The 24,344-nt window shown below is 39.3% G+C and overlaps 1 protein-coding gene across 2 annotated transcripts in view; it reads left to right on the forward strand.

Moving 5' to 3' along the window:
• The window catches only part of cd276 (CD276 molecule), a 64,791-nt gene that overhangs the window by 8,817 nt on the left and 31,630 nt on the right, over positions 1–24,344 (forward strand). For both annotated transcript variants that reach the window (XM_006779816.2, XM_006779817.2), the window contains exons 3-4: positions 7,016–7,366; positions 8,841–9,137. In XM_006779816.2, the coding sequence (XP_006779879.1) occupies positions 7,016–7,366; positions 8,841–9,137 (648 nt within the window). The remainder of the gene's footprint in view (positions 1–7,015; positions 7,367–8,840; positions 9,138–24,344) is intronic.

Genomic DNA, 24,344 nt, shown 5'->3' on the forward strand with positions numbered 1-24,344 from the left:
CAGGCGCTCTCATGCACAACATCTCTTCACTAGTTTTTCTGTCTCCTGTTCATCAAAGGCTCTCTGTCCCTCCAGTTTGTAAGCCAGAGGCTTGCCTTTATCTTCCCACCGTTCTTTAGCCAACACCATCTGACTGCCAAAGTCCGTTAACGAGTTATTGACGGGATATGAGATGACATACTTCTACGAAGAAAGAAAGGCAGAAAAAACACAGGTAGAGAACAAGTAAGAGATGAATGAGAAAAAGGGAAATAGAGCAACGATAATTCCTGTTGTGATTTATGATATTTTTTGAGAATAAGCTCTCGGTCCTCAGTGATTCCTATCCATATCATACTTACTATGCACATGCTCCCATCACTCAGTTAATGTTTTCCAAATGTATGTTTTTTTCAAATAGGAGTGTTATGGACATGCACATCTGCTCTGACACCATGAAATCAAAAGCTAGTGTTCCCCTCAGACTTATACAGGGATTGGTAATATCATAAGAGTAATCGGTATGAAAGGGCTCGCAGATCCTTTGAGCAAAATCCTTTGATGTTCAGGTAGAGCGTAATGTGTAGAATAGAAATATGCTGAGCTACAGTTACATTCATCAGCAGAGGGGGGCACTGTTGTAAAAGCATTTTTCTCCTGCGTCTCTCCCTGCCCAACCAAAACCCACTGTCGGTGCAGTCTGTTAGTATTGCACCTTACGTACCGGTTTGCTTTGCTGTGTCAATATTGCCCCAGCAATTTCCCCTCCAGTGCTTGTGCTTGATGTTCCTTATGTATTAAATCATATTAGCACTTGTTGTATCATGTTTCAGCAGGGCTGTACCTTTTAAACATGCACTTACTGTGTTAAACACTCATTGTGCAAATAGCTCCATTCCCTGTTAGTGAATTGATGCCATTATTAGCTTTATGAAGTGGGACAGAATGGAATGAAATTAACTCTAATTGGAGCAAAGACACTTTGCTTTGTAGTGCTAAAAAAATGATTATTGAACTGAGTGTTAAAATATTTTTTTTTGTAGTGGACATTGATGATAAAGACTGGAGGTATCTTTGTAGATTATTGCAGAAACTCCTGATTTGAATGTGTGTGTGTGTGTGTGTGCGTGTGTGTGTGTGTGTGTGTGTGTGTGTGTGTGTGTGTGTGTGTGTGTGTCAAGGACAGTGCAAGGGGCCCAGGTAGTGATGTAGCACTGTGTATACATGTGTGTGTTTGTGTCTGTGGCTGATGGAACCTCTCTGCTCCAGAGCAACTTTGTAACAGTGTCTCCATTGTAGTGTCAGGGTACCTCATGTCCAAATCCTCTGACAGTGTGATGCTGTGGAGCTGTCAGCAGTCATACAGGTGTGGAATATCAATGTGCTGTCTGGCCTTTGGGTGTCTGTTTCTGCATGAAGTTGTGTCTTTGTCTCTATATGTGTATATGTCAGTAGGATTGTGTTTATGGACCTGGATTTTGTTTAAAATTGCATTCATACAGATAACACTGATACATTTCATCAATACTAACACGTTATGTAGCCTTTTTCCTTTTCCAACAAAGCATAGTAGTGATCTACTGCAATATACACATTTGTACAGCACTTGTTACTCCTACTGCACACAATACTGTTTGTGCAAAACCTTTCAGCTCTTTGAAAGACAGCAGGAATGACATAACCATCTTTTTTTTTTTTTTTAAATCTTGTAGTAACATCCATGCAGAACTGACCCTTTTTGGCATCAGCACAGTTTGTTTTTCCAAGCATTTTTTTTCCAGAAGGGATCAGATTTTGCAACGATCAACAGTTTGATTAAACTTAGGACCACTGGAACATGATGTGACTCTGAGAAGGCTAGAGATTAAAGCTAGGTGGCGTGGAGGCTGAGCAGGTGGCTCACATGCTGTAAGGCTGTTGCAGATGCCTGGGTTTGAATCTGCCAAGAGCCATTTTCTGTGTCTTTCCTCTGTTCTCTTTCTAAGCTTTCTGGTCATAATAAAAGCTAAAACACCCCAAAGAACACTTAAAGCTGATCAAAAGAGTGAATGCAGCCTTTGAGACATAGTGTATTGTTGCTATTGGAAACTTTTCTCAAGTTTTCACTAATATATTAGTTTATTTAAGTATCAAAAATTCTTCCATTTGTAGATTTGAAATCTAGTTGTAAAGAGATAGATTTCATGTCAGTTAGATTACAGTTGTGATGTGATTCACAGCAAGTAATAACAATCAACAATGCAAGATAAGAGTGTTATTGTCCAGGTCTTCATCTGTACTTCAGTATGTTCCAGATAGAACATATAGTAGTAGCTTGTCCCTTGCACTCTTGCTCTACTTAAATTTTTGTTTACCTCTGTTTGTTGGAAAAGGCTTGGTTTTTATTTTAATTCTGCAGTACTATGACCTAGCAGCAACGAATGGATGCTTCGCTTTAGACCAGTAACCACTACCTAACTTGCCTCTTCTTCCTTCTCCCTGGTTGTATTCTGTATTGGTGCATGCTTGTCTGCAACAGGATATTCGTCTCATTTTTGCACCTTTTTAAACTGTCCTTGTCCCACACACATGTCCAAGCTCATTTGTAAGTCTGTCTTATCCTTTTCTCTCTTGCTGTATAGTGTATGTGCATGGTCTTGTTTGCAGCTGAATGTGCTTGTACATTTTATCCCTTTGTTGACTCACTTTTGGAGCTGTGGGATAAAAAAAAAAGTTGATGTTGAAATGAGTAAATTGCATGACGCATGTGAAGCATGTGAGTGAGTGACAGGAGGAAAGTGATGACAGGACATCTTTCCAGTTTTTTTTTTTTTTTTTTTAATATGTTTGGTTTTGAGCGTTTTACTTTAAATATGGGCTGGACAGCTTGCCAGAGTACAAGGCTGTTAACGCAAGCTCAATGGCACTATACTTTCCCTTCTTTCATGATATATAAAGCTGGTAGTATAAATTGTACATAGTCAGTTTTTTATTCACTCTATACAAGGAGTAAGGAGTATTTTCTGGTTTCACTAATGTCACGGCAGACTCTATTACTATATCAGTGCCCTGGAAACATGGCTTTCCAATACTAGTTACTCATGCCACCGTTTAAGTATACTTGGTTAAGAGGCTCTTACTTGTTTCTTCTTATCTAATCTTCATATATCTGGTTATTTCTAACGTTAATCGTTTAATCCAGATGTTGTTTGTACAGTTACATATACAGAAATACGTAAGTACATCAAGGTTAAAAAATAATTTGTTGAAAATTACACAAACTCAGCGACTGATTTTGTTTAACTGTAAATCCAGCACATAACATAACACAGTAATTGAGGTGTGCACATCAGACTTGCCAAATGGAAAGCCTATCGTAATAACTAGATTGACTGTTGAAGGCCTACAGTCACAGCTCGGTAATCCAACGCGAACACACACTGCATCTGTAAATGCATGTGGGTGAACACGTGCACGCTCACCTGTCGGTATCTGTCAGTTTGATGCGAGGCATCTGTGGGTTTTATTTACCAACAGCCTTGTGCTTTACCCTGTGAGCAGCCCCAGTATAACAGTTCAGATTCACCTTTGCTGTCTTCTTGCATATCACACTGTTTCTCAGTCTCACAGTCAGCCTCCAAGCTCATCTCTAGGCTCATGTGCCTAGTGAGCATGCTGTTCACTATATGAAAAACTCTGGGTAGAAGAAAACCCAGTAGCACCCATACCTTGCATGTCTCAGGAAAGCAGGATGGAAGGAGGTGTTGATAGTGACAAGGTAGTGGGTAGTCTTGAAAGTAGAGTGGAGAGCAGTGTTAAGATCACTTGCAGCCTTTTCTAGCCAGCCCTGTGCCTTGCTGCTAAGCGGGGCCCGTTGCCAGTGCTCGCAAAGGCTGTAATGAGTTTATTTCATGTCGGCTGTGAAAGTGCCCGTCTCTGTCTCGCAGGCACTCAAACAGAGCTGAGACCCATAAACACAAAGTGCAGTGTGTAAATCCCCACAGCCTGACATCTCCCAGCCTGCCCTCTATGGCTTCTGAGCATCTCTTTATCGAGAGAGAGAGAAGGGAGAGGTGAGATCCTCACTTACCCTCTGAGAAGACATGAATAGCCTGGAGACAATGTGCAGGGCAGCTTCCTCATGGAAGACCACAAGCACTGCACTCTTTATCTTCTCCTGCTTATGCTTGTCTCTGCTCAGAAAGCGTGTTTTTTTTTTCGTGTCGGTAGCAGACCTCTGTGGAAACATATCAAAAAGTCAACTGTTGTACAGAAGATGATGTTTGTTGTGCAGCAGTGTTCCAAAAAGGTACAGCATGCTAGTGTAAAGTTGCATTCTCTTGGGGATGTTGTCTTTATGCTATATGAGTTGATTTCATTTAATGCATACAGCTTTATAAACCAAAGATTATGTAGGCACAGGTGAATAACCCCCCCCCCATAACAAAACAACAATTTTGTGCTTTTGTATATGTTTTACATGCATTGCTGCCATTATATTCCAAATGATTTTTTTTAGAGGGCAACCCAATATCTCTTTTTTCGTATTTAAATATATGTTGTGTTTCTGCTGTTTGCACTTAAACGTATAAATGATTTTGGTTGTAAGCAGCAGCAGATCAAAAACCGCGTGTGCTCATTCGCTTTGGCTTGTGGTGCTTCACCTCTGACGAATAGGACATCAGATGTGCGTTTTCCATGACGTCAGCCGGCCTGGCTTGCCCTCCTCTCCTGTCCAATCCCCTCCCCTTGATGCAATGCAAAATTCCCCCCTTGTGTTCTCATTCCAAACCCAAGTCGGTGTCTCTACACAAGGTCCCTGTGTAGAGCTGTGTCCTCACAGGGCCTTGGAGTGAGTGGTAGGTCACTGCTTAAAGAAGCAGTGAATGAAAGAGGTGGGAAGAGGTGGAGATGTAGAATGAGAGAGGGGAGTTTCTATCTCTCTCTCTTCTCTGACATGGCTCTGGTCCGGGTTGAGGGATTAGTGTGTGAGGCTCCACCACAGCCTCTTCCTTGGCTTGTTTCCAGATATTATCTTTAAGTGTGAGCTCAACACCAGCCTCTCTTTCTTATTCCCCTTTTCCCTTCCCCCTTCGTGTACGAACTCAGTGGTGTGAGTCATCCCAGGCTGCTCGGGGAGTGATTTAATTGCTCTCTCTCCTCCTCCTTCAACATGCATGTCTCGTAGAGGCCGTCACTGACCCTCTACTTATACAAAAAATACCATCAACCTGTTCATTGCCACAAAGGTTGGACTGTCTTCTAAGACAGTGCCGATACAAACTCTAGAAATTTGCTCAGTTATCCTCATTGGTGGCGACAGAATGCCGCCTGCTTCTGCCATGCTTTGGTGTGATACCTCTTCTGTATTGTGTAGCCCTGCTGAGTGAATGTGTGCACAGTATAGGGAGATAGAAAACACTCACAACAACAGTAGAGCTTTTGTAATCACAGAAAAAAAGCCTCCTGCCATTTTCACCTTGAGGATAAGAGAATTGCTGTGACTGGCACTTTGTTGGTGCAGACACTCTGAGGTAATACCAACTCATTAACCTGTGACACAGATATGATGGTCTTCTGTAAGAGAAACAGTTTTGTGCTTTTGCTTTTATGTTACTGTTCTTGCTTTATGCAGCGTGTCCTTCACTGTAACTTTTTTACTTAGGTAAAAACACAGAAAACTGCATTGTGTTTTCAGTTTTAGCCATTTATATGCAGTTGTATTCTGCATACAAGAGATTCTACTAGCATAAATCGACGCTTTTTTCCTGTCCTCATCTGCAGTTGAGAGGTAATCCAGTAGGTGGCACTGTTCCTGCAGAGGAGCAGGGTATTGGGGGGGGTGTAATGTGGAGGCCACCTTGCTGGGATTGGCTGAATGTGATTGAAAATAGGTCTGCCTTGACTTAGCAATATCCATCCATATATGAACCCTCTTAGATGAAAGACTTGTTTGTTGTTAATAGGCAAAGTAATTACTGCACCTCTGCAGCAGTCAAATATCCTTCATAGCAAAGTGATTCAACATTGACATTGGCTGTGAGATAGACAGAGCTCAAAAAGGGGTGCTGAGGCTAAAATGACGCTGTGATTATAACAATTAGAGAGCCTGAGCATAGAGTGTATTGCTCCAGGGGCCGACTGGCTTTTTTCTCTCCTGTGATGCTGATGAGTGTCTCAGAGTTGTATAACAGCAGACAGGGATCAATGGAGAATGCTGACTCTTGAGAATACCATGGATGTACTTTAGACTGCCTGCAATGGCTACTAATCCACAATGATTATGCTGTGTCTTTGCGCTTGGCCTAGTCTAGACAGACAAAATGCATACATACAGATGCACAGCCTCCGAGTACGAAGCACAGTCACTTTTTAGTCTCCGAAAACACACGTTCAATAGTTTTTTCTGCATTTATGTTCCACCGCTATCACCGCCAAAGTCTTTTTAGATTTAACTAACGATTAACCTAAAGCTATACAGATGTTGTTGCTTCCGTTGCTGAGTTTCAGCACACTGAGCCATCGCCAGGAGGCAAGGCCTATAGGAACACAAACAAAGTCCTAATGCTTACCTCCAGATCTCCACTCTTCATCCCCCTCTCGCCTTCATCTCGTCTCGCCTTTTCTATGCTACTGTGCTGCCCAAAGTGGATGTTTCAGTCACAGCATACATTTCAAAATGCAGCATTGATTTCATTTTCAAAGACATTCACATTTGAGTAGGTGTCAGTCTTTCACATTTGAACACTGAATTAATACTGTGATTCAGTGAATACTTTATGTTTATACTACACATGAGCCAAATAGTCTTTAATAATACTATTTATTGTTTATTTTAGGCCAGCCAAGGAACAAAGACATGATGCTTGGCATGCATGATTGGCATAGTAAAGGCTTCTGACTACAGATGTCTGCTGGAAAAATGTCCAAAAGTATATTTAATAAATTCATTTTTTTCTGTTGCTGACAGAATACAACATTTCTTTACAATACAGGTATTTTTTTCCCAGTGTTTTCTTTTGATTTATACTCATGTAATGCTTGTTCTTTCTTATAGCTGTGTTGGAACTGAATGTCCCAGAGCAGCCAGTTGTGGCGTTGCACTCCAGTGATGTGGTACTCAACTGCTCCTTTAACCACACCAACCCCTTCAACCTGTCCGATCTGAGTGTCTTCTGGCAGTTGACAGACACACAACGCAGTGTGCATAGGTACTTGGAGGGACACGACCAGCTGGCAGACCAGGCAGAGAGATTCGCCAACCGTACCAGACTGTTTCCCAACCAGCTGGGCCTGGGCAATGCTTCACTCCTACTAAGCAGGGTGGTGGTGGCTGATGAAGGCAGCTATACCTGCTTTGTGAAGTTGCAGGACTTTGGCAGCGCTGCTTTGCTGCTGCAGGTGGCTGGTAAGTCAAGCTGTGATGTCTGTGACACATTAAAATGCACAAAATGTGAAAAGTGTTTTTCAAGATCGATAAATGCTATATTCTACATTCGTGGTGTAATGGAATCATAATTTCTGTAGGGATTAATGAAGTATTCTCATTCTGATTCTTGAATTAGGCTAAAGAAATAGAGTTGCACATTTTAATGAATTCAACTTGATCTAGTATCGCTAACAACAACTACATAATGAGCATATATGCACCAGTTAAATATAATCAATTTAACTTTCGTACAATTAACTTCTTTGGGATAAATTTCTTTCTCAAGATGTAAACAGTTTCCTCTGGGCTGTTAAGCATTGATTTTGGTCAAACATTGATTCTGTCATCATTATCTGATGACATTGATTATTAGCCGTTGTTATGGTCAATCAGCTATCGCTAACATCTTCTCTTCTGGGTAACTACACATCCCACTTTGACAGCAGGGATCCTTCTTTTTATTTATAGTGGTACTTTGTGCCTTTCATCCCTTTTCACATTTCTGTATCTGTTGTGAGTTTGTTTCTGCTTTATGCATCAGGCAGTGCTAATGAATATGTTTCATATGTATTTTCTGTTTTCCCCCTCTGCCGGGGAAAGGGACAGCACTGCCTCCAACGGTGACAAATTGGTTTCATTTTATGCATTAGAATGATAGGTATTCTATTTTTAGCCAGCATTTAAAGTAACACTGCAGATTTCCTTCAGCTGCGCTGAAAGAAAATGAATGGAACTCTCAACGGAAATCTGTCAGTCAAATGGACAGCTGAGGAAGTTAGTGTGTGCCACACTATATCCGTCTTTGTATTGAGAGTCCACTTTTCAAAAAGCAGCACAAACTTATTTCATCTCGCCCTCAGCTCCACCCCATTGTTTGTTGTGCAATGATTGGTTCTGGGAATACAGCAGCCTCTTTCTTCGCCACCTCTGTACTTATGCTTCAGCTCAAGGGATTGGAAAAGCGTGATTCTAGCCGAGGCTGACGACTCACCCCTCACCTCCACCCCTCTACACTCTTTTCTGTGCCATAGGCTGAGTCGTCCCAAATCTCTCAGCATGGCAGTTTTCTCCCAGGCCTCCTCCTCACTCGCTTGCACTATATTTTTCTTTCTGGGAGTGGCTCAGTGCTTTGGGTCTCCAGAGAGAGTGGCGTTAGAGTGTAGAGATGCAGCATCAGGATGTGCCGCAGATGCTGTCTGTGGGATCTTAAGCACTGTGTTATGCTAAGCTCCCTAAATATAATTAAGAATTTAATGGGAATCATGTCAAACAGTTCCCAGGGTGACACTCACTGCAGAGAATCTAAAACTAGTGAATTCAGTATGGCTCTGCTGCTCTCTTATCCCTATTCTCACCTGTCTTTACTCATCCTAGTCCTCTTTTTTTCTTCACTCCCTCCTTCAGTCCTAACCCATCTCTTATCTTTCTTTGTGTGCACTTTTTTTTCCCCCAGCACCCTATTCCAAGCCCGTGGTGACTTTAGAGCCTCAATCCAACCTGCGGCCAGGTGATGAGGTTGCCCTGACTTGTGTTTCCTATGGTGGTTATCCTGAGGGCGATGTCATATGGCAGGACGCGGGCGGGCGCAACCTGACAGAGAATATCACCACTTCAGTTGTGGCCAATGAAGAAGGGCTGTTTACCGTGACCAGTGTATTAACAGTGGTGCTGGAGCCCAACAGTACCTACAGCTGCCGACTGATCAACCCAATACTTGGAGAGGAGGGCTACATCTCCGTTACAGTCACAGGTGGGATTTATAAAAGTTTTCTCATTCATGTGGGGAGCGAACAAGCAAATTCTCATTAGTTTCCAACGTTTTTTAACGTAACCAGCTTACACTGCATTTGTTTTGTTCATTCATAAATATGTAGCATTTCTTATTAAAGTCTTGTTAATCAATCAATGAGTTGAATTTTCTGCTGTGGATGCTTAACTTTTTTCTCCCTTTCTAAGTCACAGTAATGATATAAAGAAATGAATGAGAAATAATGAAATGTCCAATTATGGTCCAATAAGCATAACCTATCAGTTCTTGTGCATTGTTAAATTAGATCAGTGAGTTATTATTTCCCTAAGCATAGTCAAATAGCTATTCAGCAGATAATGAAAGAATGTGCAGTAAGAAGCAATTGGCCTCCCAGCAGCTGTCTGCAGGAAGCATTTGCTAACCAGGGATCAGGATGATGTGCTGTCCTCTCTTTCATTGTTTTATGTAATCTTTAGCAATATGTGTGACAGTACCTGTATGACAGGTCTAATAGTCTCCTACACCCACCCACCACCACCTACCATCCATGTCCCCCCCTGCGCTGCTGGTGTATTCTGTGTGTTAAGTGCAAGGAGAGTACCGTGTAAGGTGGGCCAAGGCTGGGTCTCTAATGGGAGCAGCACTGTGTGAAATGGCTCATAAATAAGTAGAGGTGGCCTGAGCCTGCTCTCTGGGCTGAAGCTGGTGCTGGAGCTTGGGTTGTTGAGGCGGAGGTCGAGGCAGAGGTCAGGGAGTGCTGCTCCACTGGGCTGGGAAATGACTGTGCTGTCTGGAAACAGGATGGCCGATTGGCAGGACTGGATGGCTGAGGGAAGGTGGCCTTTCTAACAATTTGGTTGGCCTCTTTTAAAACAGCACAGATAACCAGTCAGAAGTACCATTGGGGGAGTAGAAAGGTATTAAAAACACGGTGTGAATGAAATACGACTGAAGGGAAGTAAAGTAATTGTTAAAATAGTCTGTGGTGGCTATTACCCTTCTCCATTTGCTGGATTGATGGACTATTTCTGGTTTTGCTGATATAGATATAATAGTGTTATTTTCTTTCACTCTTCTGTTTCCTCTCTACAAACAAAACTCCCATTTTTAAAAATGTTGATGAAGCCTTCTGGGCTAGTGATTTAAAAGGTCATGCAGTTGGTCTTTTTTTTTTCTAGGAGAGGCAAGTCAATACTACAACAATATTTTTCTTATTTATTTGCATAGCTTTTATTAGTAATGCAGCCTGTACATGGGAATACCAGACATTTAAACGTTACAGATTTGTTCCCTGATGGTAAAGCTATTCTTATATATCATTCTACGGTTTTGGTTTTTTCCCCAAACTAAACATCAAAGAAAACCTGTGTCAAGAAACCCAATCAAAGAAGACAACAAAAACCAAAATAGTCCAAAAACGTGTCTGGCTAAAGACCCCGTTGAAACTTGTTGTAACAAAGGGAGACAACAAAAGAAGCAAATCCACAAATAAACTAGGGGAACCCTTAATTAAAGCAGTGGTGATTGCAATTTTCAGCAACTGGGTGCACATGAATAAGAGTAATTTCTCAGTAGGAGCGGCAGCACAGCTTGATGATGGCCCAAGTTGTAAGTAAACACACAGAAGATTTATAGTATTTTGTGTGTCACGATACAAGAGGGCTTGTTTGAAATGAAAATGTATTTGCATTTGTTTACAACAGCTGGTGTGTACTTAACAGTTTGTGTAATTAATTCTGACCTAGCAGAACTCTTCTGCTGGAGTAGCGGAGTGTGCCGAGCTTGAGTTGATATTGCGAACGCACTTGCTGTATACACTTAGGAACAGCACACCACACTCAGGCAGGGATGAATCCTATTATAAGAATGGGTGAAATCTGCTTAAAATTCTAAATGGACTATGAATGTGGAAAAAAAAGAGAGTAAGAAATAAGAGAGTAAAGAGAGAGCGTGAGAGAGAGATGAGAAGAGGTAAAGTGTGAACAAGCATGTTCAAATTTCACACTCTCCCCAGTCTTTGATTGAAAAATTACAATAGTAATACAAATCTCCCCCAGGCAGAACACAAGTTTGACAAGGTTAATTTTGAGAAAATGAACCCTTTACCCAAACTGAGCCAAGCACTATGTAGTCTGGCATGAGCTACATGTTGAGAGTCTGTGTAAAGTGTTCCTTAACACATACTCATACCTCTTTTCCTGTTAGTACTATTTAAACTTCTGCACCATAAACATCTTAACTTCCAACAAAACATTCACACGGCATATGCAGATATCATCAGACATCTCTGAGACTGTTTTAGCAATGCCCTGCAGAGTGTTGGACAGCTTTTAAGCCGAGGTCCTGGAGTAGAGAATGTTTTTTGTGTTGCTGGGATATTGATAAATTTGCAGAGTGAAGCACAGATTAGGTGTGGGGAGACCCACAGGAATAGTTGGTATTAATGAACAGTTGAATGATGGAAAGGCGCAGCCTCTGTCCTCAAATGAACCGTTGCCTATTTGTTTGCCTGGACAGTGTGCCTGGGCACGAACCTCCCTCCCTTCCCCCTTCTCTTTTCTTGATGCCGTTCACTGTCTCACACTCGCAACCTATTCTGACCACTTTGTTCTTGTCAAAAACAATTATGTTTTGGGGATCAGCAGTTTGTCTCTTATCATTTTTTTCTGATTTCCAGATCCTTTTCTGAATGTAGAGCTTTAGCAGTGTATCCCATCTTCTGGAGCTGTGTGATTGCTGCAGTGTGTTGTCTGATGGCTGGGTTTCAGGACTGTCACTGAACACCCCCTCCAGCACCACCCCCACTCCGTCTGCTTGCTCTCTCAATGTGAAAGGCACCATTTCGCCGGCATTGCTCTGCTGGCACAGCATTTACAGTGAAAAGTGTGCCGATGGAGATCGAGTGAGGAAAGGAAGGAGATAGAGAGATGATGTAGGGAGATAGAGGGAGCAAAGGAGGCAGAGTTAGGAGGGGTATGAAGTAGATGACAGAAAGTAAGATGGAAACAACAATGTTTGCTGAGCCCAGAGCTGTGGCATTTATGACCTGACACACTGGAGATAGACTTGCAGATGGAATGTGAGGCGATCCCACCCAGCACAGAAAATTTCCTGCTGGATTTTACTATCTTTACACATTTTTCGAGGTTTCATTGGGTAGCAGAGTTAGTTAAAGGTTAGCACTGTTGTTTTGTACACTGCCTGAACAAACATTGGGAAAATGACTATTTTTAACCTCATCATTTTTTTTTCTTTTCTTTTCTTTTCTTTTTTTTTTACATTTTCCAACTCTTAATATTTTAGCCATGATTGGGTCTTTTTCAGATTTAATTCAGTAAGTACCCTTATTTGTGTAAAGAGGAATGGAGCAGCCTCTAAGGTGATTACCACCTTATGTTAAGACTTCCATGATCATTAGGCAGCTTCACCGGCTCAACTAAAATTGCCTCAAAACCAGCACCCTACTACATTATTGTGAAAATGTTGGTGTGACCCTAAAAAAATCAAAAGTTTTGCTGTGGAGCAAAAGTATTAAAGAAAAACCCTTTTCTAGAATATCCTTTGTCAAGTGCTCAAAGGCACTGTGTAGTGCTTTGTAGACCCTAGCTAAGGAAGCTAGGTAAAAGGGCAATTTACAGTTTCTTAAGTTATTTTATACTGATCCGTGTAGGGTAATTCTTTATTGGTATTTAAATAATCCTTAATATTAGGAGCAGCTTGGTGGTACTTGATCACTTTGACGAAAGACCTAGTGTGTCTTTGATGGTGGGAGAAACTCGATTCCTCTGTGGTTCCTTCGGAGCTCAAGAGAAAACCCACACAAGCACAGTGAACATTTTAACTTCTCTGCCCTGACAGGGGTGGAAACCCAGAATCTTCTTGGTGTGAGACAATGTGCTGATGGCACAAATGGTTTGGATTGGCTTTGTTTGTGTGTGTTTTGCTTGCTTTGCAACAATCACCAATCTTCTTGCTCATAAGCAATACATGACATTTTTTACCATGCTTGAACCCAACTCTAACTAATACTAACCGTCCTTAAATCCCTTTCAGCTCATAATATCTAAAGGATTTCTCAACTCATTTGGCTTTATGAAAGACTCTTATACAAATACATGCCTGATGGTGAACATTAATGTTTTATACCTTAACAGTTTCTTTCTGAGAGTCTTTTCTGAGCAGCCCATTCTAAAGGTACACCACAAACTTTTGCCTGCGGTGTATCCCCAAGGAGATTGTTTGTTTGTTACTGTATAATTGTGAAACAAATGCATTCATATTCAACCTTCGCTGGGTAAATCAAGGTTAAAAAGTATTTTTAATTGCTATACAAACATTGACCTTTGTCAGGCAGACGGATTCTAACACAGGTGCTAATGGTAAGTGGGGTTTGTGAAAATATTCTATATTCATTCCACTTAGAAGTATTATTTTACATCATTAGATGTGTGCCAGCTTGCTTCTTACATTTTTTTTCAGTCTGTGTCATTATGTTTTCAAAGCTTAATCGTGACATCATATTGCCATCTAAATAGCCACCTGCCAGACTCATTCAACCCATAAAACACCCAGCTCTCTGCTGTTTCTAAGACTTTCAATGACTGTTTTCTCAGAATGTTGTCATATACGTTATTTTTTTTCTCCTGGAATCCCTGAAGAAAAAATTGTTCAGCAGTTTGAAACATTAATGTATCTTAAATTGAAGTAAAAGCATTGCTGTACTCGAGTTGCCAAAGGGCTAAACAGAAAGATGCGGTATCGGCTGCTTTAAAGTTTCTCTCATTAGAGTAGCTGTTGTGGTGAAATGTAGTAATTGCAATTATTCGTGACATATTTTACAAGCATGTTTGCATCTTACTTCAGTAGGATCTCTTATCAAAAGCTCTGTCCGTCAACGTTGGGGGAATATTTCGCCCCAAATCAAGGTTTTGCTTCTAGATTCCACAACAAACCACCGTGTTGGCCCTGGTTCTCTGTTGAACAAAGTCTAATTTAAATGCAATTAACAGAGCCGTCAGAGAAACAGAAAAAAAACAGTATAAATGAATCTGTTGTCAGCAGAGCAGCAAGCAAGCAAGTTTCTCGACTGTATTAATTAGTGTCTAGTGCACAAACAGGCCTTCTTCCTCTTGCTGAATGTATGCTCTGTGTTATCTGCAGCCCAGCTAGGGAAAACAACCCAATAGACAGATGAAGTAATGTAGGCAATCTAAAATAAATTCAGGTAGGCAGCAATGCACCATTGTAAGCACATTAATTCCTATCAGGATTATTAACTCCAGGCCACTTGCTGCTGTCAGTGCTCTAAGACGTCCTCTTCTGGGCCTTCAGTATAGGAAATTTTATCCCTGTATTATAGCCCAGGCAATGTTATTTGTCATGGTCCCAGTACTGTTAGCAGCTCTGAGGGATTGTTGGGTTATATTCCGTTGTGGGCAGTTGCTGATCTGTGTGGTTTTGCAAAGCTTTTGGCATTGTCAGGTTGTCAGAATGTTTTTCTTTGCTGCAATTAAAAGCAACACTGACCTACAGTCAAGTTTCTGAGCTTTTGGGCAATAACATATTTGTTGTAATTGTGACTCTGGTCATCACCACAACTGATTTGAAATAAAGCAGTCGAGGTGATATTACAGTTACCCATTTTTTACATTTTTCATAGGCTGAAAAATAATTGGAAACTTGACTGATATGCAGTACCGTGGCCATGTGTGACCTGGCTTTTTGTTATTTAATGACAAATTAAGGAAATAAACTGATGTAAAATTAATTCCAATTGTTCAATTTACCTTTGATAGGGCTTTCTAGAAACTCTCAGTATGTTGACCAGAGAGGTGCTACAAAAAAAGCTGTCATTATGGCGAAAAGAAAACAGACCAATTTAGAGAGATGGCAAAAACTTTAGGAGAGGCCAAATAAACAATTTGGCACAGTCCTAAAAAAAAGATGAAATACTCTTTTCTATTTGATCAAGAAATACCCCTTTACAGACAAGTAAGGACACTTGTTTAGGCATGTACCATTGTCAAGTCCACAAACAGTGCATTCATGAATGTAATGAGGGTTTACCTGTCAGTGGTAGCACTCAAGAACAGGAAGTAGACTTTGCTAGCAAACATCCAAAAGGATTCTTTAGACAAATGAAGCCAAGTTGAACTTGTACCACTGTGATCACATGAGAATATTATGGGGATGGGAAGGAAGCATTCATAATTCAGAACATATCAAATCACCTATCAAACATGGTAAAGGTAGACTTGGCTTTGTATGTCTGCAATTGTAAAGGGCTCCGCGGTGTTAACTGTTGATAGAAGCTGAAGCATTTTTGCTTCTTTGGTTAAATGCTACTAAGCTAATAGACCAGCAATTCATTATGTATATTACTTCACTTTTAGTGGTGATATAGAAAGGCAAAATTCTGAAAATTGTAAACTGTCCAAAAAGCTTAGGACCCTGGCTAGAGCATTTCTTACTACATAGGGAATTTTTCCTCTTTTTTATGTTCAGTATTTTATCTTCTAAGAACAGTTTCTGTCTATGTGCATTTACACACAGACTACATTAGTGAATGAATGCGTCTAGTTTCTGCAAGACTACACCTCTCAGTTTTTATTTTGGTCTTCTGTATTTAACCAAAACGGGGTCCAGCTTTGGCATTGTACCAACACAGTATGAAGTTAGCCTCTGCTGCCTTCCCACAAAGTAGAGGTTGACATCTTTATGTCTGTTCCCAGGCTGGTGGAAACCTGTCTCTCTATGTCTACCCTCGCTTTTCTTTTCAGGACACTGTATTTATGATGGTAGTAAACACACAAAAGTCCTCTTTTGTTATTGATCGATTTCATTTTGATTCGGACTCATAGCATGGACTATCATTGGGACCAGTCGGGCCCTGCAGTGTACATTTCACACGGCTCCCTGTAAATCCTGTAAGAGGGATTGGTTTCGGGAGGTCTGGCATCTGTCTTGGCTTCACGATATGAAATCATATTAGTTTCAGCTTTTTAGAGTTGCTGGGAGAATAACCACCAACGAATGACTGGGCACACCTTCAAAGTTTGGTTATTTAATTATTCAGCCCATTTATTTGATGTTTAAACTCTGCACCTGATAACACTATGAATTATTGTCCTGCAAAGGATGTTTGCAACCTCAGTAAATTGCTTTGTTCTGTGCATGCAAGCAGTCCAAATTAGTGCCTGGCAACACACAAAAACCATTGTCTAGCGCTATAATGTGTTTTCAATTAGGAGTCGTTGAGAGATTTAGCTTATTCTCGGGATAGGTGACTCTTTTCTTCAATAGCTCTAGAGAGCAGTAATTGATTGCCAAGTGTGAAATGGAAGTTAAGAATGGACTGAGTGTGGCTGTGTCCCAAAGGAGAGTGGTTTTGAGCAAGCATATGCTGGACTCGCTCACCTCTCTTTGTACTGACAGCTCGACTTGAAACTACGTAAGCACCCGCTGACTCACTGCATGAAAAGAAACGCACCTATTACAGAGCCCTTTATTTCAACCCCTAGTGTCAAATATCACAGTAATAACTGTGATTAAGCCATGCTGTGGCCGTGCTCCTTATGATACCAGTTTGAATGGACAGTAGTTCAGCATGACTTACATCCCTTTCACGTTGCATTAATATCTTCCTGCTGGCTTGGAGTTTGTAGCCATGCCTGTCTCCCTATCGCCTGACAACTTGCAGCTCATTACAGACAAACTGTCCACAAGGAAGCAAACTCGCTCCACTTACCTTATTAATATTGTCAACTGTGTTTAATTTCATCACTTGGCCTTCTCATGTGTGATGCCGCAGTAAGTGCAACTCTTTGTCAGTGGCACAGACAGCTCAGTGACCCACACCACAAGAGTCTGTCATATCTATAATGTATCTGTCTCAACACTTTCAGTCAGTGACTCTCCCGGAATAAGAGTGATGCTATTTGTTGGGTTATTTTCCAAATGTGGCTGCTAGAGGGGTTAAGTGAAACCAAACAGGGTTTGGATCGTTCACTGTACTACGAGTGTGTTGTGGAACCAGGAACTTCCAAGCCATGTCCAAAGGTAGAAAAATCCACTTACAACTAAAATATCGTTTGATAGTTATTTAACTTTAAAGGTGATTTTCTGATTGGACAGAGCTAGGGTAAGGCTTTGTACAAAGACAAGCAGAATGGCCAAAACTGCTGCCATATCTGATTTTTATTTTACAGTTCAGATATGAGAGTGGTGTCTAGGCAAGATTAATGTAATACATCTAAGCTATCTGTATCATAACAATAGTAATATACATTACTGTAAAAATTTGGAATACCAAATTTTCAAGTTTTTCATTTTATTTAATTTGGCTTGTGAAATGAAAAAAACAAAAACAAAATAAATAACCACTGCATACATTTTCAGTGTACTATCTTTATAAAAAAATAAAATAAATTTGCTTACTACTGGTACAGTCAATTAATCATGTTCCAGTCCATCCAACCTCTGTGGGCAACTTCTCATATACAGTTAGAGGCTTAAGCTTTTGGACAGTTAAATTTTCCTTTTCTCTGTCCACCACCACATGTCAAAAACATGGTTTTTGACGGTGCAAAAATGCAAAAAGTGCTGCAAAAAACACAGTGGAAGTTGAATAAAACACAACTGAAATAGACAAATGCACAGCACAAGCTAAAAAAAAAAAAAAGAAAATTACAAAACAAATTGGAAGTGCTTCTGGGGACACGATAAAATCGCAGAATAGCTGCGAAAGTGACAAGCTAACAGTAAACAGCTAATTCAAATGTGTATCTACAGTATAGTATAAATCATATGATCAAAACACATATTAACTTGCATCAGCACTGATGAACCCTCTGCTTCTTTTAAACGTGTCTAAGTTAAATCCACGCATGTTTTGGTGTCTTTCACACCGGTCCATCGCGTTATTGTGTCCCTAGGAACATTTCCAATTTGTTTTGTGATTATTATGATTATTATTATTATCATTATTGTCTTTTGTGTCTTTTTTTTAATCTATTTATGTTGTTTTTTATGTGTTTTTTGCAGTATTTTTCTCGTTGCTGGCACTTTCTTAAGTTGCAGTTAATTTGGCCTCCCAGGGCCACTGTAGATTTTAAATTTCAAGATTTGATAGAGTTACAGCCATCTACTTTATTTCAAGCAGTTCAAAGAATACTAATGCATTAACTGTTTGTTAATTATAACAATTTTTATATATTTCATATTTATATATTTCAGCTCAAAAGTAATTTTGACAAATGAACATAATTTTGTATACAAGGATTTACCACTAAATAAAAAGTTTGTCAGTCAGTGACTGCCTGAAACCCATGGCCGTCACCAAATGCTGCAACACTTAAATGAAATAAACTGCAGATCTTAGATGTGCATCATTTGTGATTGAAAAAAAAACACCTGGGCATGATGTGATTTTCCAATTATTTTTGAGCCTTTTTGTATATTTATAAAACATACAGACCTTGCAACATATATGTTGGAACGACTGAGTTGTGCCTATTGTGTATAAAGTTTGATTATTTTGCCCATGCCCGTAAATCTGATGAAGGTCAAATGGACGGAAACACAATTTAATAAATATGTAAATATATACACCAGCAGTAACTGAGACAATTGTTTTTATGAAGTTTTCTTTCATCAACTCACCTATATCACATTCAGGTGTGCAGAGATTTTGTATCAGTGGTATTACATTTCATATTATAGGATGTTGTTTATATACCTGCTAAAATACATTACAAGCATGCTGATGACTGATGTCCTTGGAATTCTTTATTCCGCCAATTCTGTGTAAAGTTATTTGACATAAAGTGATGACACCGTTGACCAGATAATGTAAGTGTTTATAGGTATGAAATATGTGCTGCTTCACCAACTATGACTTACTTCCAGAGATGAAAGTAAGTGTGTCCTGTTTTGTATTGTGAACCATGAGAAGAATTAGTGCCGGTACTCCAAAGCAGGAAAAGAAGCTGTCAAGGTTACAGAGTAAAATAGGATTCAAGTTGTAATCCTAAACATTGTAAACCTGCCATTGATTCTTCAACAGTGTCTTAAAATGTTTTCCCTGTATTTCCTTGTTATTTATCATGTGCTTCAAAGCGAGGGACAGACAACCTCAAAGACGACAGCGGTGTGCTTTGTAATGGATTCAAATATGATTTTAAAAAAAGGGGGAAACAAAGGACAAACTCATTTTAACATTTGCTTCAAGGTCTTTCTGTCGTTTAAGTGCAGTGATGGTGGGAGCCTTGTTCACTGAGTTCAGATTACATCCATTTGGTTTGCTGATGTAATCTGTCAAGTAGCACGACTAATAGATAAGAAACTAATTTGTTCCTGTTGCGATTGTGCTTCTGAATAACATGATGCAATTTTTTTAAATTCATTTTTTGTTTTGTTTTGTTTTGGGTTTTTTTTTTTTTTGCATAAATTGTTTGTGTGTAGACGGTTGACGATTATTGTATTTGCTGCTGGCTGTTCAACAAATTGCTTAAAGAGGGTTAAAAAGATTATCTTGACGTTGACCTATAAAGATGTATTCTGTAACTGAAAAAAGAAGAATACAATCAAAAACTAAGTTCTGGTAGAAGTAATCATCATCCATTCTGTAGTACATGTGCCATCAAACCAGGTATACAGAATACATTGGATGCACTGACACATTACTGGCCTCATATAGTAGTTGTGACTCAATCCTTTCTCAGTGTTTTTGCACATCCCTGAGCAAATTATATATGAAGGTTCACCTGTAATTATAATTAAGCCCTAGTGTAAGTGCATCTTGTCAGACTGTTTGAAAACTTGCACCTATGGTTCTCAAGGCATTCATTGTTCTACAGAAAGAACATTGTCTCAAAGTCATGCCCCACCTGAGTTTGTTTTTATTTATTAAGAAAATGCTTGCTTAGCATAGCTGCTGTTTATAGCAGTGACCTGGTTCACATAGTCACACCTGGGAATGACCAGTGTTCTCATATTCCAGTAACTGAGCTGGGATGAGCTTTAGGAGATAATACAGTGCTCAAGGACAGTTAAACATACTTTTATGTTTTCTGTTTTCTAACTTTTAAAAAATGAGCAAAACTTGCTGTTTATTCATTTTCATTTTTTCTTTCATCATTGTCGCGCTTTTCCTTGTCTTCCTTTCTATCTGTTGATAGAAAAAAAAGGATTCATTGACATGTTAATTACGATCAGTCAGTTTCAGATTTAATCTGGTTTGACTCTGACTTTTTCAGAACTTACTTCAGTTGTTCTGTGCCCCCAGTGTAGATATTCTAAGGTGAATGAGAGAATAATTGTCCTCATTTGTGCATAAGAAGGCATTGTTTAGTTATAATATATTCGTTTTGTGGAAAGGCCACCCTTGTGGGACATTAGCATGAACATATTGTCCCTGACTCGTTTCTCAGCCAGAGGCTGAGCATTTTCTCAGGCTAAATAACTTAGCTACACACAAGTTGTGAGACTGTGATTAGCTAAATTCCACTGAGAGAGACAGATTTACAGAGCCGTTTTTTCAGTCTGTCCAAAATACCGTATTTTAAAAGTGCTGGAAGGAGACAAAGTATATTTAAGCAATAAGCCATGAGAAGCTGAACTTGACAGTGATTTTGGAACAGCTTAAAGGCATTGTTAGAGACTCTTCTAAAAGAACTGTCAAAGCAAAGCCTGGAGTAGCTTTTTGCTTTTGTCAAATGACTGCAGTAAAGAAAGAATGTAAGTGTGCCAAAATGTTATATTTTAATGTAATTTTAGTCATCAATAATGACACTCTTACCGATGTCAGTGCCGACTTTTGGCTGCAAAGTATTTTACAAGAACTTCAAACACAGTCAATGAAAAGTGAATGAAGGGACTGTTTTATGATTTAGACTCAATAAATGGCTAGATTTTCTAAGACGAAGTATATTGATTTAGAAGAGCTCTTAATGGACATGGTGAAGCTGTTTTACTGTTTAACAGCCTAAAATATTTGAATTGTTTTCTTTTAATCATTTCCTGCCAGCTCCCACACTGCTGTATTATTTATTGTTTAAGCTATTTATTGCTGAATTATTGCATAAAACGGCTGGCGAGGTATTATCATCACCCTGTTGCTATGGCAGGCGAGCGTCATGAACACCCAAGACTGTGAATGCGATAACTCGACAACAAAGTGACACAGGATTTTGAAAGCTACTAAAACTCTTGGACAATCTCAGTGACCTTGAACCTCTGACCTTGACCAAGGTCGGGTTTTCTGAAAATCCTATGAACGTGATAACTCATGAAACAAATTGCCATAGGTCATAGGTGCATGTGTAATAATCTCAAACAAGTCTAAATCCCAGTGACGTCAACATCAAGATCAAGGTCAGAGGTCAAGTTTGACAAAAACCACAGAGGAAATTTTCAATTTATAGGTGCATCTATTATGAGGCTGAATGAGCAACTGAGCAACGGGAAGATGCGCAGCAAAGGACCTGGGCTGCATTCAAACCCTCTGTAATAGTATTACATATAGGCCACATGCTCCCTCCAAGACTAGGTGTCCTCTTTGCTGTCTGCTTTAACTAGTGGATGTTGAATAAATAAATATGTTGTTGTTTCTTTGAGGACACATGGGTTTAAAAAAATATGTTAACGTTTAAAATGTGCTATCCCTTATAGCACCAGTGGGTTCATATATATATATATATATATATATATATATATATATATATATATATATATATATATATATATATATATATATATATATAAGTACTCAGTAGCTAAATCTGATCTTTGACTTGCCTAAAAGCAACAAGATTTGTTATATTTTTTCTAGACTAGGTAAAATGTAGTTTAATCACTGAAGGAATTTTGGTTGTTTTCATGACATAAATGAATAACACAAATAAGCTGACCTGCATCAGCATCCAAGTCCAGCCTAGCTCGAGTGCTTTGAGAATATTCATCTGTCTCTTCAGTAACCACCAAAGACTGCAGCAGAGGAAAATGAGAAATGCTGTTTTATAATGAGAGCCCTAGGCAGAGACATACAGAGACATGTCTTTAAAAAAATCTATCATTATATATTCTCCTAGTAATACTGCAGTGGGAGAAGCATACTAAGAAGTTGTGCTCTTTGAAGAGGTCCAGGCAGTGCTTTAATGTTTTGGATAGAGCTTACGTTGCTTTGTGATACAGGGTTAAGCTTACATCCTGTCATTTTTTATTCAGAGATGTTGTCATGTAAGCAGAAACCGTTCCTGATGGTTTGAACTATGGCTTTGTTTCATCATAAACAAACATTGATACTTTAAAATCTCTGCCTCACTTTTTCAAAGTCTAACCAGAGGATGCTAGACAGAATCAATGATGACTGAGTGAAAGTTTTCCAAGTGATATGGCATTTTTTTCTTTCGTTTTTAGAACTTAAGCACACTAGATACAGGATGTAGTGTTCTACAGCTTCTTAACAGTCTAAAGAGGTGAAAATCAAATGTGAAAAACTATTACAAAACTGGTGCAGCTACTGGGTATGTTTCTGGCATGAACACTTCGAATGGATGGTTCAATAAGTGTCATGCATGTTGAGGTTCATAAACTGAATTATATTTCTCTCCCACTTTGCACTATACTGATGCAACACAGGAGTTGTTTCAGCAATAGGTGTGCACTTTACAGAGTGTCTGCAGAGGGTTTCAGGCTGCAGCATGTTCTCGGAGCAGTGAGCCGCAGGAATGAGCATCAGGAATCTGGAAATATGGCTCATCCACCATGGAACTTTGACATTTCAGTATTTTGCAATGGAATATTTAATTTTTGTCTATGTGTTACGTATTATGCACACAGACGTTCTTATTATGGTTCCATCTGTTCACTTAATCTTCACTTTAAGTGTTTTTTTTCAGTGTATATACAGAGAAAATACAGAGAAAAACATTTCAGTAAGTTATGTATGTCTAAAGCTGCAGTAAAACATGTTTTCATAGTGATAGTGGATTAAATTTAATTATGGGAAAAGGTACCATGTGATAACAAGGCATGTTTGATTTGGTTTTATGGTCTGTTTTAGCTTAATGTCATAACTGCCATTAAAATTTTAGCTGGTGATTTAAAAATAAATAAATAAATAAATAAAAAAATCACTCATTCTGATGTGTCCTAAAACGCCATTTCCAAAACATAAAATATGCATAAAATATCCCTAGAAATGTAATGTAATATTTTTTTTTTAACTTTTTCAATTCCTTATTCATATAATTGAAAATCATACAAAGAAAACATGATGATTTTTATCACTTTTCAAAATACTTATAATCATTTGTTTGTTTAAAAAGAAATCCAAAGTTTATTATATTAAAAAAAGAGAGGGTCTATGTTGGTCCCAAAGACAGCCTCTATAAAGGTATCTGTTTTCATCAGTGCACACGGAATGGGAAAAGTGTCTTATACTTGAGTGGGAACATTAAGACTGAACGTTATGCACAGGTAGCAACAACTAGAGATGGCCGTGCTCATTTCAGTAAGAAAACACTAAAATCATATTCTGCAAGCAATACATCAACATGGCTCCATTGTACAGGATGGGCCATTTATATGGATACACCGTAATAAAATGGGAATAGCTGGTGATATTAAAGTCCTGTTTGTGGCACATTAGTATATGTGAGGGGGCAAACTCCTCAAGAGGGGTGTGACCATGGTGGCCATTTAGAAGTTGGCCATCTTGGATACAACTTTTGTTTTTTCAATAGGAAGAGGGCCATGTGACACATCAAACTTATTGGTAATGTCACAAGAATAACAATGGTGTGCTTGGTTTCAACGTAACTTTATTCTTTCATGTGCCAGTCTCTCTGGCTTCATCTTCAGTAACTAAAGCGTACCCTTTGTTGGGTTGAGATCAGGTGACTTGGCTGATGAAGAATGTGGCATTTCTTTGCTTTGAGAAACTCTTGAGTTATTTTTGCAGTATGCTTTGGGTTGTTTGTGCTGTGAAACACTGTGCAGAGAGAAAATGTTTATCCTCTTACTTCTATCAGCATTCACATCATCATCAAACGCTACCGATTTGGTTTCATTGGTGGACATGTGCCCATGCCGTAGAGTTGCTTCCACTATGTATGATAGTTCTACTAAACATGGCTGTTCCTTTTCTCCTTCATACTTTCTGCTTCCTGTTGTTTTGGTATAACCCTACTTTGTTGGAGGTATGTA

The sequence above is a fragment of the Neolamprologus brichardi genome, chromosome 1 (assembly GCF_056152115.1).
Source record: "Neolamprologus brichardi isolate AB-2024 chromosome 1, ASM5615211v1, whole genome shotgun sequence".
Taxonomy (NCBI): Eukaryota; Metazoa; Chordata; class Actinopteri; order Cichliformes; family Cichlidae; genus Neolamprologus; species Neolamprologus brichardi.